A 16,544-nucleotide genomic window follows, 5' to 3' on the forward strand; every position below is an offset into this window, starting at 1 on the left:
GTTGTATATATGTTAGATATATTTTGTTACAGAATTCATAGCTCATTTGCCAGTTTTTGTGTTATTCATCTTTCCCCTCTTTGCTTTGTTTTGAATAATTCAAGTTTACTGTTTATTTCTTTAGGTTTTAATCTGGTATTAATCCGACTCAGTGTCTCCAGTTTAGAGATTACATTTTCTAGTCTGAATTACAATTGGACCTCATTTATATCTATCATTTCTGTTCTCATTATGTTCATGCCTTTTGCTACCTAATTGACCAAATGGGGCTTATTTTTAACAGCTGTCTTAAATCCCTTTTTATTAATGCTATCATCTGTCATCTTGATCTGTTTCTATTGATTGTTTTTTTCCTATGAGCCATATTTTCCTATTTCATAGAATATGTGGTAATGTGTGTGTGACTTAAAAAAATTAGTCACCGTGAATTCAAAGATTTTCATGATTGAATTTCAGGTACATAATGTTCCAACACCAATTCCTTCACTAGTGTCCACTTCCTTCCACCAATATCTCCAGTTTCCCTCCCACCTGCTATCTGCCTCTGACAGGCATTTTAAATAAATTTTAAGCACTGTGTCCTATGGCATTGTTACTGATAAGGTTCATGTGTAGCACCTCACCACTTTTCAGCATCCCCTCCTCCTAAGTGAACATATGTGGCAATTTTTGACTTGATGTCAGACACTATAATTTTGGTCTTCTTGGGTGTGTATCTTTTCCTTGTACATTTTTGTGTAATTTTTTGGGTCGTTTCTGAGTTTGTGTTTCTTAGTTTGAACTTCAAATTTGCTTTCAACGTTTTCTAGGACAGATACTTAGCATCCTTATATAGTGTTGGTTTAGATTTATACTGAACACAACGTTCTTTTGAGGTCTCTATACTTACTGGAAGTTTGTTATAAGGTAAATGCCTCTTGAACTTGTAGAAAAAGGAACTATTCCCAGTCTATATGTTCCCCCAATACTTTGTCTATGGGTTTCTAGTGATTTTCCCTCTAACTTTGAGCAATTTCTCCTTACCATACAAAGATCCATATTCAAGACAAAAGGACACCAATGTGAAGTGTTCTAGAGCTTTCTTTCTGTGAAACTCCCTTTTCCCCAGGCATTTGGTACTACAAAGTCTTGTCAACTTGGCTTCCCAACTCCAGTGTTTGTCCTTTCAACTCTATCAGGGTCAACTGCTTTCTAAATGGAATCTACCATTTGGCAACAACCACAATGACCAGGATTCATTTCATTTCCCCTACTTGTCTCAGGGGACCTCACTGCTCATGGTTCAAGCTATGAGAAACCATTGTTTCAGCTACTGGTTTGGTTGTTTCAGGTTTTAAGCATGTTAGATGACATCTGGTCCCGGCTGCCATCATAACCGCATGAATAGCTCTCTTTAATTTCTGTTACTTACTTGTTTATTTTTGGTTTGAAGACCATATCAGCCCTGCTTAGGGACAACTTCTGGCACAGTTTTCAGGGTCCACTCCCAGTACCATGCCGTAGGCCACTCCTGGTGATACTCAATGGCCCATGTGATGCCAAGATGGAACCTGGGGCTCCCATTGGCAAAACGACTGCCCATTGAGCTATCTTTCTGGTGCTGGGTGATGCATAGTCCACACTAAAAATAAGACAGTGTGCAGGCTGAAGCAGAGTAACTGTTGATTCATTGACATTCATGAAAGCAATTAATATATTAACTTGTTTAGGAGTGGAGTAAGCAAGATGACCTCATCAGACACCCCTCACATATATTCTTACCTCTCTAGTAGTGCCTTGGGGGGACCTTTAGAAAGCTACACTAGGACCCAGGTCGAACAGGGCCATTTTTAGAAGGCAGCTCCATGTTAGGTGGCTGCCTTGCTCCTGCGGATCCCACTAAACACACAGAAACAGCTCCATACCTTTGAGAACATGGCTTCAGCTCCATTTGCTTTAGAGTATGTCACCAGCACTATATATCCAGTGTCCAGTAGTCACATTGACCCATAGGTTGGGTTATAGACTTTAGTGTTGGCTCTGACCTCAAAGTAGCCATGAACTGGCTCAAGCCGTTCAGCCCCTCTTCTCTGATTGCTGAGAGTCTCTGGAGATCATATCCATGTCAAACTGGGAAAGACTCTGGTTCTGAAAGAGCCCGGTAACTAGACTCAGTCCACCTCAGTCAGTATCCATGCACAGTCTCACTGGCACAGAGAGACTGTGATCAGGAAGATCCTAAAAGGGTGTCCTGTTTGCTCCAGTCTTTCTCATATTTGGTCGAGGATGATGATGGTAACTAGACTCAGTCCACCTCAGCCAATCGGAGACTCTCTTGTCTGCACCCTAGAAACTTGGCAAGGACACATTGCATGGTTCCTGCTCCCAGTTACAAATGGCCCCATTGGTACAGGGACCAGTAGGAAATGCAAATAACCACTTGCAGATGGAGTCACTGTTTCAAATATCTACGACCCTATATTTATTACAGCACTATTCATAATAGTCAAGATGTAAAAGCAACCTAAGTTTCCACTGATATATGATTGAATAAAGAAAAAGTCATGCATTAATATTTATTATTTGACTAGAAAAAGGAAAAAATACTTTCTAGGGTCTGGAATCTGTGGCACTGTGGAAGGCTTTCAAGGGTCCCAATTTAAGAGGAAAATATGAAGAAAAGCAAATACTATATGCTCTCTCATATATGAAAAATATATGGGCCTTACTCATGGAAACATGTACAGTATGCTGGTTTCCAGGGTTCAGGGTTAGGAGGAATAGGTAACCCTGAGATAGATTCAATTGTGCAGACTAAAGCTAAAAGATGAATAAATTGTGAGGATATACTGACTTCATGGTGATTATAGTTCACAGTACTGAGTTGTATGCTTGCAACTTGCTATCAGAATAGATCCTAAGTACTTTCATCACACACATACATTTGCTTGTGTGCATGCATACACACAGGACACATCACATCAAAACATTTATTTTTAATTTTGATCATCCCAGTAATATTATGTCTCAGTCGGAAGGAAGCAAGTTTACTACTGTTACTTGATGATAATGCAGGATAGATGAACATAATTTATGTAAAAACAAACAGCAAATATTCTCTAGGGCAAAAAAAAGACAAACTATAGTAGACCAAGTATTATATATTATGAGACGAGGCTCTGTGTTTAAGAACATCATGGTTCTAGAGCATGAGTAGATGAAGCAATAAGGTGATATATATGTACATACACATATGTAGTGGCATTCTAAAACTATTGAAAATTATACTTATGTCACCCCCAGCCTTACCTTTATTTTCTGAGTAAACTGAATTCAACTTTAATTATGATTAAATTTTGACCCTTTAATTGATTCTTCTTCTTACCAAAGTAGGCATAGACTTAGTAAGAAAGTTTGGTTAGCTAGATTCTTAAACTCTGTAGGACATGTATCAGACAGGTCATTTCAAAGAAAAGTTCTAAATTCTACTTCTTTCCTTAAGTGCTGTGAGGCATATGAGTACAAATTCAGTATTTTGAGAGAAGTTTTCTGAATCTTAGAAGAAAAAATAACTACCAGCAGCAAGTGATGATGGTACCAACCCATTATTATTATTCAAGAACACACAGGTTTCCATCATTAAGATGCTATTTAAAAATACCCAACTTGTTTATAGCCTTCATTTGTGGAGCAGCCTGAGGCATGAGAGGAATAACTAATTTATATTTGTGCAATCTCATGTTCTCCTGTAATTATCAGTTGGGAGTCTGCCAGTGTTCTATGATTTTTAACAGGTCTGAATTTGTTACCCATATGACTAGGGAAGTTGTTGGTCTGGACGACCTTGAATGTCACTTCCTTAGTATGACTCAAGACAGGACTCACGTATTTCAGTATTTCCTTCTAAGCTCACTCTTAATTGGGCTGGGTGAACTTAATCACCGTAGCAGAGATAGAAGAGACTGATTCTAAAAGGTGGCAATATTTGAAAAATTACTTTACTCTGCTTTTCTTCTTCTCTTCCTTGTCCAAAAATAAATTAAAAGTAATTATTAGTACTTAAAAATCACCCAAAAGTACTGTTACGTTTACTTACAATAAAAAAAATTACTTACAACCTGGTTTATTACATGACCACCAAAAAGTTTATGATTTTTCACTAGTTTATTTTTAATAATAAGAATAATAATTATTATTTTAAATTATATTAAATCACAATTAGATACAGTTACAAAGCTGTAATAGGTTTCAGTAAGTTTATAAATTTTTAATAAAAAAAACCCTATTACTTTGGAAAGGGTATACCCTGCAGTGCTCAGGGGCTATTCCCAATTCAGTGTTCAGGGGGTCACTTCTACCTGTGCTCTGTGTCATACCAGGGACTGGACCTGGACCTCCAGCCTGTTGAGCTCCAGCCCCTGACTTCAAAATTTCCTGCTCTTTTTCTTCCTTTTAATTCTGCCCTCTGCTACCATCTTTCCTCTTGAAGATGGCATATGTGGCTCTTTAAACTAATTCACTGAACTCAACATCTCCTTTAATGTCTCTACATTTTGGTTCTTTGCTATTCTTTTGTATATAATATTTTTATCGCCTTTTTTTCCTGGGTAAATTGCATATATTTTTCAAGGATCAGCTCTGTTAACAGTAAATGGATTTTCCAGTGCTATGTGATGTGCCTAGCAAATAAAAGAGAGTAAAAATGAAGCAAATCTTTTCCAGTGATCCCTACAGCTGGAGAATAGAGCCTTACCTTAGTCTATTCATGTATCAAAGAGGTTCATGGTATCTAGAATCCAACAGTTAAAAAAAATTTTAAATTGAATCACTGTGAGATAGACCATTATAAAGCTGTTCATGATTGGGTTTCAGCTATGTGGTGTTCCAACACCCATCCCCCCACCAGTGTATGTTCCCAGCACCAATGTCCCCAGTATTCCTCCCACTTACTCCAATTTCCCTCCATCTCGGCCTCCCCCTATGACAAACACTTTCTCTCCTCTCTTCTCTCTCTCTCTCTCTCTCTCTCTCTCTCTCTCTCTCTCTCTCTTTCTCGTCTTTTGGGCACTGTGGTTTGCAATAGTGATACTGAAAGGTTATCATGTATATCCCTTTACCTACTTTCAACATTCAGTTCTTGTCCAGCATTATCATTTGCAACTATAATTATCATACCTTTCTCTATCTTACCTACCCTCTGCCCCTAATACACTTGTGGTAGATACCAACCATTGACCAGTACTCCTGAAGAATCCAACTTTTGACTCACCGTCACTGACTCTATATCCACTAAATGACTGTGTTCACTAGTTTTTCAGGATCAATTGTCCCATTACACCATTGCAATCATAGGACTGCCTCTTCTTGAATACATTCTTGTGTGAAGTTTATGGGATATTACACAGAGTGCTTTAAAAAGCCCTACAAAAATAGGAGCTAGTATCATTAAATATCATTCACTGATTTGTCAACTTTCCAATTCATTTGTAAGTTTCTCATAAGCTACAAACATTTTATGTTATTACAAGAAAGACTTCCCAAGTGTGACAGAATGTGAAAATTAAGCATTTTATTGTAGTCACATAAAATAGTCAGTTACACCAAGTTGTCCAAATGCTTTGGTGAATAAAGCCTCCTACTCTTACAAATTTTCATCCATATATATATGCATTTATAAATACACACATATGTAAAAGATATATATTTTCTTCTAAAATAAAGTGCCCAAATCTTGATATGGGGGCATAAGAGGGATAAAAGAATCAAAGTCTTACGTGTTAGGCTGTACTTTCACAATACAAGAATCTGTTTAATACTCACTTTTTTCAGGTAAAATACATTTTGATCACTTATTCTTTTCTGAATTTTACTAAGTGGGTAAAAATTTTCCAAAATATCAAAATGAAGATATGTGACTCATCTAATGAATCAATAACTAATTTTCCTTCTCAGTGTGGTACAGGATAGAAGCTCAGCCATCCAGTATAAGGATAGTTAAGCTTTGTTTTCTTTCTTGTCTTTTTGGATGTATTCTTCTAGGGCTAAACAGAGAAAGAAATGAACTGGACATCCCTAAATCCTCAATTTGCATGCAATAAAGTGGGTCCAGAGAACAGATTCCAATCGTCTTCACAGCATCCCAGGCTTGATAGAAATGGCTTGTTGGGGGCCTTTAATTGACGGGTCCTGCTACCTGTCCTAATCAAATCTTATTTGAGATAGAGAAGAATTCAGGGCAATGACCTAGAAACGACTGAGAGTGGAGAACTGAATTTCAATTCGAATTGAAATGGGACTTCTGATGAAAATGGAGAGCTTCGTGAGAGTATGTGCGAGTTTAAGAACAAAATCAGGGTTCCAAAAAAGCTCCAAGATTTCAGCTAGTTCAGAAAAACCCTCTTGGCAAAGAGGAACTGGGTCTCGACTCCCTGCTTCATCACCTGCACGCCACATGCCGTGTTTTCCTTGCATCCCTGTGACCCTAGACGTCAAACGGAAGCATTTATAATCTTTGTCTACAACCCCGCCCAAAACTGCTTTGGGAGAAGACTCTGAGCTACTTAAGCAAGGTGAAGATGCCTAGTAATAGCTAAACACAAACCCTGCCACGTTGCAATCTCTGGTGATGACATTAGCGGGTGTCCTACGAACCAAGCGGGAGAGGGCAACGCCGTCAACACTGGCATGCAGTGAAACACGCTACCACGACTCAACAGACGAGAGCCCGGGAATCACGGGAAGCAGCGGCACGTTCAGAGCCAGAATAACACACAGAGGGTTTGGTATTATTTGTTTTTTGCTTTTTTTTGTTTTGTTTTTGGAAGAACATAAACAGGGCGCAGCAGAGCGCGTTTCCCAGCCCGGGCGACGCCGCCTTAACTGCTGATCTTGGTGAGCATCTTGTTGATGGCCTGTTTGACGTGCGTGGTGGAGCTGCGTCGCCGGGTCTTGCCCTGGACCATCCTGCGGCGACGCACTTCGCGGCACAGCTCGTAGAAGATCTCGCTGATGTTGCCCTCGCCGGTGCAGGCCGAGCACTCGTAAAAGGCGCAGGCTAACTCCGTGGCCAGCTTCTCCCCTTCTTCTGTGCTGACCTGCCTGGAGTGGTCCAAGTCCGCCTTGTTCCCCACCAGGATGAGCGTGACGTTCTTGGGCTTCTTCAGCTCGTCCAGGACGTTCTTGAGCGGCAGCACCTCCTCGAAGCTCCCGCGGTCCGTGATGTCGTAGACCAGCACGAAGCCTTCCCCCCAGCGCATGTGTCCTTCCCTCTGGATGGGGTCCTCCTGTTGGGAAGGGACAAAGGCGTTGGGAATCTCAGGGTTCGCGGGGGAGCCCTTTCTCGTGTGTGGTGGTAGGAGAGCATCACGGTGGAGCTCCAAGGCCCGCACCCTGCTGCCGTCCCAAACGGATGGTGACGGCTGGCTCGGGCAGGAAACCTGCCGATGCACTAGAAGGAAACATTTCCTAGTGGCACAGGCTTGAACTTCCCCCTTTCAATAGGTTCTCGCGGGTTCAGAGGCTTCCAGACCTATCTGGCCTACCACCCCCTTTTGGGAAAGAAAAAAAATAATCCACCCAGCCGTCTCCTGGAAATCTGTTCTCTTTAAGCTAATGCGGTGCCCCCAATTATATTAGAGGGTTCTGCTCACTGGACCACGCGCCCCCTCCCTAAAGGGCAGTATGGCCAACTTTAGCAAACAACTCTAGACTATGAACTCTGTAATCATTAACAGTTTTAAAGAAATTAGCATCGTACTTGAGCACATTGCTTCTGAGATTATTTTGGCCACAAATAAGGAATTGGTAAATATGCCACTGACCGGTAGCCCTTACCCTACCCTGGCATGATCAAAATGAGCGAGATAGGTTAGGCAAATAATTTTGCATTTAAAAAAAAATCTCCTTTTCTCTCACATTATAGATTATTAGTTGGGGTGGGGTCAAAATGTGAAGAATTAAATAGACCGTCCTATTCAAAGCCAGCGTTTGAGGCATTTGATTTCTATTTCAACACTTCCAAGAGCTATGTTCCAATAACTACGGGAAGTCATTTAAAGTTCTGAGATGCGGAGGGCTTAGGTGCTGCCTGAGCAGGTTCGATGTATGATTTGTAGATGTACGGTCTGCAAGGATTGCTGCAGCATGCACCTACCACAGCTTCTTCTAGAACTGGTGTTGGGTGTTAGGTGAGGGCTATGTACCAAGGAGGTGGAGATGAGAAGGTAAAGTATGTTCTTAGTGACAGGAACATTTCTGGATTAAGTTCTTTAACCCAAGGAAAATTTCTTGTGCATCCTTAGTTACTACATCTATGAATACTTTTGTAATTTCAGAACTGATTGACCTCAATAGCAGCTTTATATTAATTTCCATTTTTTAAACAATGATGAACAATTATTGTTCAATGATGTAGTTTAGATTTTTTATGGGACTCGGTAATATCTGGAAAGAACATTACAGGAGGGATTTCCAAAATATTCTCAACAAAAAATAATCTCAGGTCATAAAAATTTGAAACATAATATTGACCAAATCTCTTAAAAGATTAACCTTCAATAATTTTCTCATTAAAGATTGAACAAAGGACTCCAAAACATTGAAGTATAAAAATGATGAATATGGTATTTTCAAAATTCCTCTGAAATGCTGGTTGACTTACATAAGGAAACATACATAGGCTGTGGCAAAGATGCTGGTATATAAAATAGGTCAAAGAGAAAAAATCCTTAAGCATCATTTTGCAAATTATAGAAAACTGTCTGAACTTTGTTCACATAGAAAGCATCATTTTTTTATTTGACACAGAAACTATTTTAGCAGAATTTATTCACCTGACCCGCAGTATCTAGTATCTCCATGGTGACAACTTCATCATCAATAGTTGCTTGGTGTCGGTAGGTGGATTCTAGAAGAATGAGGAAAGAAGAAGTTTAAATAGGATAAGGGATGCTTCTGTTTAATACTTAAAAATAGAAATTAATCACAGGAGTATTCTGACTTCATAGGACAGGATTATCCACTCCAGAAAGGAGAGGATGGAGGTACAGGATGTATCCTCTCTTTGCCTTACAGCTCCTGAACCACAGGTTCAAATACAGGAATCTCTTGCATTTTTGCTTCTTTGCTCAGTCTAGTTGCCTTCTTTGAGGCTTACTTCCTGATTCCTCTTAAACGAAGGAATTAATACAATTCTTATGAGAATTGTATATCCTAAAACAAAAAGCGATTTCCACACAAAATAAATTCTACCTTGATACTCCTAAAAATCTGGTTTGTGGAAATGACTGTTAATCCCTGATCCTGAAGGATGCACAGAGGCAGATCCAGCTCACTCTTTTCCAGACTATATATAATCCTGAAAATGTAGCAAGACACTGGAGGAATGAGGGTGGTCACATATAAGATGAACAAAGCAAAGCAAAAAACAACCACATATAAAGCTGAAAACCGCCTGAAATATTAGACTGGTTGGACCCCAGTGTTTGAGGGTTGGTGAGAAACAGTGACACAGAAGAGGCCTGGGCAGCATCACACTGAGGTAAAAGTCTCTAGTGCACTTTCTCCATAGGCCTCTTCTAGGTAGACAAATGTCAGCAGGTCTCTACGAGTTTAGAATCAGGTTGGTGTCCTCCTGTGCCTCACTGGGGTGAGTTAGCAGGTGAAAGAGTGTGGGGAAACTCTGAGTGTATTCCTTTACCACATGAATGGGAAACCAAAGCTAAAATAAATGCCAACTGATATATTATACATAAAAACTAAAGTGGTCAAAATAAAGAACTACTAAACAACTCAGCCAATGAAAATCTGTTCCAGAGACTCTTAAGTGGTAAGAAGAAAAAGTAAAAGATAGGGGATATGGTTAATAGAAAAATATTATCTTTTCTAAAGAGAACCTCTAGGAAAGGCTAAAATACATCAGAGTGAAAACGTCTGAGGTTATAATGACCAAGTTTCTCAGGATGAAAGTAAATTTTACTAAAAGGAGGCATAAGGGAGAAAAGTTCCATATCTAAACCTGCTACAGCCAAAGTGATCAAGAAGAAAATTCAAAAGGATTGAGAGGATAAAATAACATGTAAAACAAACATGATCTTCTCATGAGCCAAACTGAATTAAAAGAATTATTGTAAGATAAGAGAAAGAGAAAAATTGAAGGCTTATTTTAAATATAGATTCCAAAATTCTAATTATTATCCAGTGGAGTACAATAATACAAAACAACATCATAATTAAGCACAGTTTATTTCAGAAATGTAGTCTATCAATTAATTTTAATAAATTAATGGACTAATGGGAAAAAGTCACATGATAACGTTCATAAGTGGGGAAATTTTGTGTATAGTTCAGTGTCAATACTTTTACAGATGTCCAGGGAGTGAAGAACGAAAGAAGTTTCATGTTTGGGGTTTGTTCAGGAGGCCTTGAACATTGTGGAGGATGAGGGGACTGAACCCCAAACTTACACACACACACACACACACAGCATGTGCGCCAACCCTTTGAGCATCTCTCTAGCCCCAGAACAGGAATCTTTTTGGAGGGAAACCCAAATAGCAGTGTTTCTCATAAATGACTCTCTGAGCTCTCAGTCCCATTTTCAGGGATATGTTCCAGGAAATACTTGGTTAGGTTCTTAGAAGAACATTGAGAGCAACTGGTTCTCAGAATGTGGCCCTTGGTTCAACATCACCTTCACCCAAGAAGTTCTTAGAAATGCAAATTTTCAGCTTTCACCCCCAAGAGCTACTGGGTGTGAGAATCTGTGTCTTAATTTTATTTTATTTTATTTTATTTTGCTTTGGGGTCACACCTGGCAATGCACAGGGGTTAACTCCTGGCTCTGCACTCAGGAGTAACTCCTGGCCATGCTCAGGGGACCATGTGGGATGCTGGGAATTGAACCCGGGTTGGCTGCATTTGCAAGGCAAACACCCTACCCACTGTGCTATCGCTCCAGCCCCGAGAATCTATGTCTTAATGAGTCCTGTAGAGCAAGTCTACTGAGGTTTGAGAATTACTGAGAGAAATGAATGGTTTCCAGGTGGTGCTGGAAGAAGTTTAGGTTGGAGATGATCTGAAACATCAATGCTTATCACAGGAAACATAACTAGGTTGAGTGGAGCAGAATGAGAAATATTAGGCAGAAAACTAGATATGGTCTGGCAACATAAATGATTCATAAGACTATGCTCCTCTTCACTGTCACTGTCATCCTGTTGTTCATTGATTTGTTCGAGTGGGCACCAGTAACGTCTCTCAATGTGAGACTTATTGTTACTGTTTTTGGCATATCCAATACGCCACGGGTAGCTTGCCAGGCTCTGCCGTGCGGACGCAATACTCTGGGTAGCTTGCTGAGAGGGGCGGAAGAATCGAACACGGGTTGGCTGCATGAAAGGCGAACACCCTGCCACTGTGCTATCGCTCCAGCCCATGTTCCTCTTAAAGACAAAAACCAGATCTTTGTAACAATAAAATTCATGTACATTTAAGATATATAGTACACAAAAGGGCTGGAGCCATAGCATAGCAGTTGGGCATTTGCCTTGCACACAGCCAACCCGGGTTCGATTCCTCCGCCCCTCTCGGAGAGCCCGGCAAGCTACCAAGAGTATCTCGCCCACATGGCAGAGCCTGGCAAGCTACCCATGGTATATCTGATATGCCATACACAGTAACAACAAATCTCACAATGGAGACATTACTGGTGCCTGCTTAAACAAATCGATGAGCTACGGGATGACAGTTGACAGTGATGATAGTGACAGTACACAAAAAATTAGATTTTAATATACAGATAGCATACACTGCTTGCTATTTGAGCAGAATTTGTTTTAAATGCTTTGTTTATATTAACTAATTCTCACAAATATTTAATGCAGTATGAATTATTGCTAACTCCATTTTGTATGAGGAATGCAAGGCATAACAATACTAAATAAATTGCCTTGGGCCATACCAGATGTTGAGTAGTAAGTGGTAAACTTGAGATTCCAAGCCACTAAGTCTGGATTATAATTTAGACCATTAACCATTATGCTAAAGACCCACATTTTATATTTTATGCTTGTGGGAAAGAGGACAGTGATGAAGTTAGAACAGAGAATATAAAGTGAAACAGTACAACGGTGTCACCTGCATGTAACCTTCCCAGTATAGAGCAGTATTAAATCAGTTAACTCCTAAACTAAGCAACTGGCCATCCACCTGTCCTGCAAACTAACCAAGCATCCATCCACCCAACCAACCGACCGACCAACCAACCAGCTAACCAATCAACTAACCAAATTAGCTTAGTGCTATCATTTTCCATTGCATCTTATGTTTCTTCCATTTCTTCATCCTCTAAACTATTCTGGAGTTATTTTCGACCACAAATTTTGTTCCTTTGCTTTAATATGTAATCTCCTACCCAACATGTAATCAGCTAAAAAGAGAATTAAATAAGAGTAACCTCACCATTTTACTGCCATCAGCTGTGTATAATCATTGACACAGGCATGTTGCTAGTTTCATAAAATTAACCCTTCTTAAAGTAATTGTGTGTACAGTCTCTTGTGTAAGAGAGTCTCTTGCCTGCATGCCTGGCTATCTTCCCCGGGGCCCCTAGGAGGGGGATGAGCTCCAGCTTCCCTCCCCACCCGGAGCAGAGCTCCCAGTGGCCTAAGACCACCGGAACCTAGACACAGCCATGCTCAAGGCCCCTCTCCACACGTTTGGACAAGCCTCAGGCATGAAGGTACAGACAGAGGAATCCAGGTGTGTGTAATCCCATCAAGGGCCAACATCCAGAGACTCAAAAGCAAGCTCCCAGAAGCAATATCTTATAAACTACTTCTCCCCCTGGGAAAAACTAGGAAGCTATTGAGAATTTCCTGCCCACTTGGGACAGCCTTGCAAGCTTCCCATGGAGTATTCATATCCTAAAGCCAGTAACAAGCTGGATCTCATTCCCCTGTCCCTGAAAGAGCCTCCAATGCCGCATCTTTGGGAAGGCCGAGTGGAGAGAGGCTTCTAAAATCTCAGGGACAGGACGAATGGAGAGGTTACTGAGCCCGCTCGAGAAATCGACAATCAATGGGATTTCGTGATTGTGATCGTAATCGTGTGTAACACTACTCTCACTCTCTTAAAATCCATAATGGTGTATACAATTCTTCATTCTAGCATTCCATCCTTCTCTTTTTTTATGTTAAATGGGGACATACTGAGTGCTCTGAAACACCACTTGTACTGACTGCTCATCTACAAGTGTTCTCACACTAATTTCTTGTTTCATCTCCAGCTTGAGAGGGGAGGCCCGGACAGCAGGGCCATCCTAACACCCATGACTTTTCTCTTTCCCCCCTACTGTTCTGCATGCCCTTTGTGCTCTCTTTTTAAAGAATTGGCGTCTGCCCTGGAGCCTGGAAAACAGAGCTCTGGGCTCTATTCCATCTCTTTGCACCAAAAGTTATGTGATGAACAGGGCCACTTTTCTCTGCTTACTTCCATGATAAACAGATCTGGATCATAACCACAGAAATGGCGGGGGTGGGGGGAGGGAAGCAGGACAGAATGAATGTTGCTTGAAGTTGTGTGACTTTCTTGGCTGTTTGTTAGCTGAGATGAAAAACGAAATTCAGGAAATGAGGAAATGTCTGCCACAGACAGAACAGCGGGTGGCAACAGTGATTTCATCTAAGCAGAACACTGGTTTTGTGCCATTTGGGGAATTTTTTAAAAGCCTCTCCTCTCTCATTAGGTACCCATATCTCCATGTGAATCAGTAGGACCATTGCCTACAGAGGCAGCGCTCATCCTTGTGCCAGTATTTTTAAAAACAGTTCTTTAAATGTCTCATTTTGGGGAAATATACCCCACCAGGCACTTAGAACCTGAGGGAAAATATTATTGAGACAATACCCAATTCTTTTTTTTTTTTGGTGGGAGTGTTGGGTGAATATTATATTAATTATATAATATAATCAACATGCTTTTTTAAGAGATCCTTCTAAGTAAACTGAAATGTTATTACAAGACCAAAATTAATTTCAAGAAAGAAAATGTTAAAATGTATGTCTAAATTTCACTGTTGAGGGAAATAATAAGTTAAATCATCAATCAGTAACATTTTATTAAGAAAGTTCATTTTGTGTATTCCATGTTGATGCTCAAAGGGATATTGTAAATGGTTAATCTCTTTACTAATTTAACCTTGTCTAAGGACAAATTTTAATTAATATGAACATTTGTCCTCATGGTAAAAACAGCAGTTAACAATGTTGATTTAAACTACAGCAGAAAATGTATTGACTTGAATTCTGCTGCTCTTCTGACCACAGCTAACCATGTAATATTGGGTATATTTACTTCTTTGAACTTCTTTATTTGTCAAAAGACAATCCCCAAGTTTCTGGCTATGCTGATATTTAATAACTTCGTAAGTTGATGAAGCATCCTGCTTTAGTATATAGTTGAGGTATTTTTTCTGGGAGTTACTCTCTTTGAAGGAGTCTTTCTCAGCATAGGGAATTGTAGGGTAGGTTGGGAAAGTCAGTCACAAAAGGCAAAGTGCCTGTGCGTTTGGTTCCTCTCCTGGCTCCTGCCTGAACCTTCACTAAATAGATGCATCACACATATAATGACTCCTTTTCAGGAGCAGTTATGGGAGCTGCTAAAATCATCTCTTTCTTCCTCTCCATATTTCCCATGCACACACATACACACACACACACACACACAATGGTACAAAGCATGAAGCTTATTTCTCTGCTATGATCAGAATCAGAGCAAGATGACTCTTGGAGATAGAGATCCAGACCCAGTTCTTTGGAAGGATCTAATGTGAACTGGATCCTGTGCTCCTGTGGCCAGGACACCTCTGCCACTCCTGGTTCCCTCATCAGATGGCCCAAGTTCCAGATCACAGGGCAGCATTGGTGACTTTCAAATTCTGTTCATAGATCAGCTCTGGCCTCTGACATGTATTTCTCAGGTCTACTGTGAAATGGGGGAAATGTCATGAAAGCACAGAGGATTCAGTATAAATAATCTTCTTAGATTACATCTTTCAAAATGTGGTGTCAATATACATACACATGTATATACATGTATATGTACATATATATTCCTTTCTTAAAAATCCAAGTGGCAAGTATGTTTGGTTTTTTTTTTTTTTGGTGACCCTGTCTTTCTGCATTCTGCATTAGAATGCCTATAACTGCGTCTCTCATGAAAAATGGCATGGAATCTGAAATCTAAACATTTGAGTATCACTTGCTACTAAAGTAATAGACATTTTCTAGATTGAATTACTTTTGAGAGAATTATTCCAGATCGATACAAATTCCAGGTTAGTCAATATGTTTAAGTGTGCCAGTGGCCTTCAGCTTTGGGCTAAACATGGAAAACACAGCCTTGTCATTCTAAGGAAAGCACTGCATTTAGAAGTCAGGACTGTTTTGTGCAAATCTTTCACTTGGTTTATTGTTTTTAAACTTTTTTTTAAATTGAGCACCGTGATTTGCAGTATTATGAATGACGGTTTTCTGTGCACAAAATTCTAACACCGCTTTGCTTTTTAGCATCATTGTCCCTTTGTTGGTGGTTTTGAAACTGATAGTGTAGAAGTTAAAGCTGACCTGTTTTGGATTGGGTAGACTGGGAATACTTTGGAGAACCTGGTCCTCTCAGGGCACATGGATGCATTTGCATGCAGACACAAATGCAGTTTCCAGGGAGAGTGTACGGGATCCTCCCCCAGGGAGTGAGTCATGTACCTGATCTTTCCCGGGGTCTCACGAGCACTCCCGTTGCTTGGCAGCTGTGATTTCTTTTGTGCAGTACAGTGCAAGGTCACCTAGTAAAGTTTCATTTTCATTCTGCTCAGTGAAGGAAACCTGCATTACAGCTAACTGATACAGGCGGATTCCTATTAATAGCAGGTGTTTTCAGAATGGGAAAAAAAAATAAGGGAAATTGTTTCATGTAAGACTGATTAAGAATAGCCACTTCAGTAATTGGAACATATTCAGAGAAAGGGGAGAGAAATTGTTTTGAGACCATTTAAAAATTTTCAGGACCATTTTAAAAACTAACTCTATTATTCATTGAGATATGCAAGTATAAGTAAAGAAATGGATGTTTTTCTACTAAAATCCTTTAATCATTATGATTCCTGGGAGTTAGGATATTTGTAAAACTTATATAAGTCATAAAAATTTAAGAGGAAGCTTGGTATCTAATTAAGTGGGTCAAACAATACATAATTATTTTTAAAAGCCAGGTCCACTTTAAGATTCTCACATACATATCATTTTAAGATTAGACTGACTGTATTAAAAACATATTAGAATTTCTGACATTGAAAACCTATTTAAAAATTTTATAATATTAATAAATGTAGAGATATGCCTTTCTCTTAGATTAAAGGAATGACTCATAGATATCTTTTGAAAGTAATTTAAAGTTGAAAAGAAACTGATAAAAAGTCATGCCATTAAATTTAGAATTCCTAATATGAATGTTAAAGAATAAAATGGAAGGAATAACCAAAGTAATTTTGCAAAAATGCAAGGAAGGAA

The 16,544-nt window shown here is 39.6% G+C and overlaps 1 protein-coding gene across 1 annotated transcript in view; it reads right to left on the reverse strand.

Moving 5' to 3' along the window:
* Nucleotides 1-5,533: 5,533 nt before the first annotated feature.
* The window catches only part of RERG (RAS like estrogen regulated growth inhibitor), a 105,251-nt gene continuing 94,240 nt past the window's right edge, over nucleotides 5,534-16,544 (reverse strand). The window contains exons 4-5 of the mRNA XM_055118542.1: nucleotides 8,811-8,884; nucleotides 5,534-7,262 (exon numbers count right to left, since the gene is read on the reverse strand). Of these exons, the coding sequence (XP_054974517.1) occupies nucleotides 6,855-7,262; nucleotides 8,811-8,884 (482 nt within the window). The 3' untranslated portion in view covers nucleotides 5,534-6,854. The remainder of the gene's footprint in view (nucleotides 7,263-8,810; nucleotides 8,885-16,544) is intronic.

The sequence above is a fragment of the Sorex araneus genome, chromosome 10 (assembly GCF_027595985.1).
Source record: "Sorex araneus isolate mSorAra2 chromosome 10, mSorAra2.pri, whole genome shotgun sequence".
In the NCBI taxonomy this organism is placed as follows: Eukaryota; Metazoa; Chordata; class Mammalia; order Eulipotyphla; family Soricidae; genus Sorex; species Sorex araneus.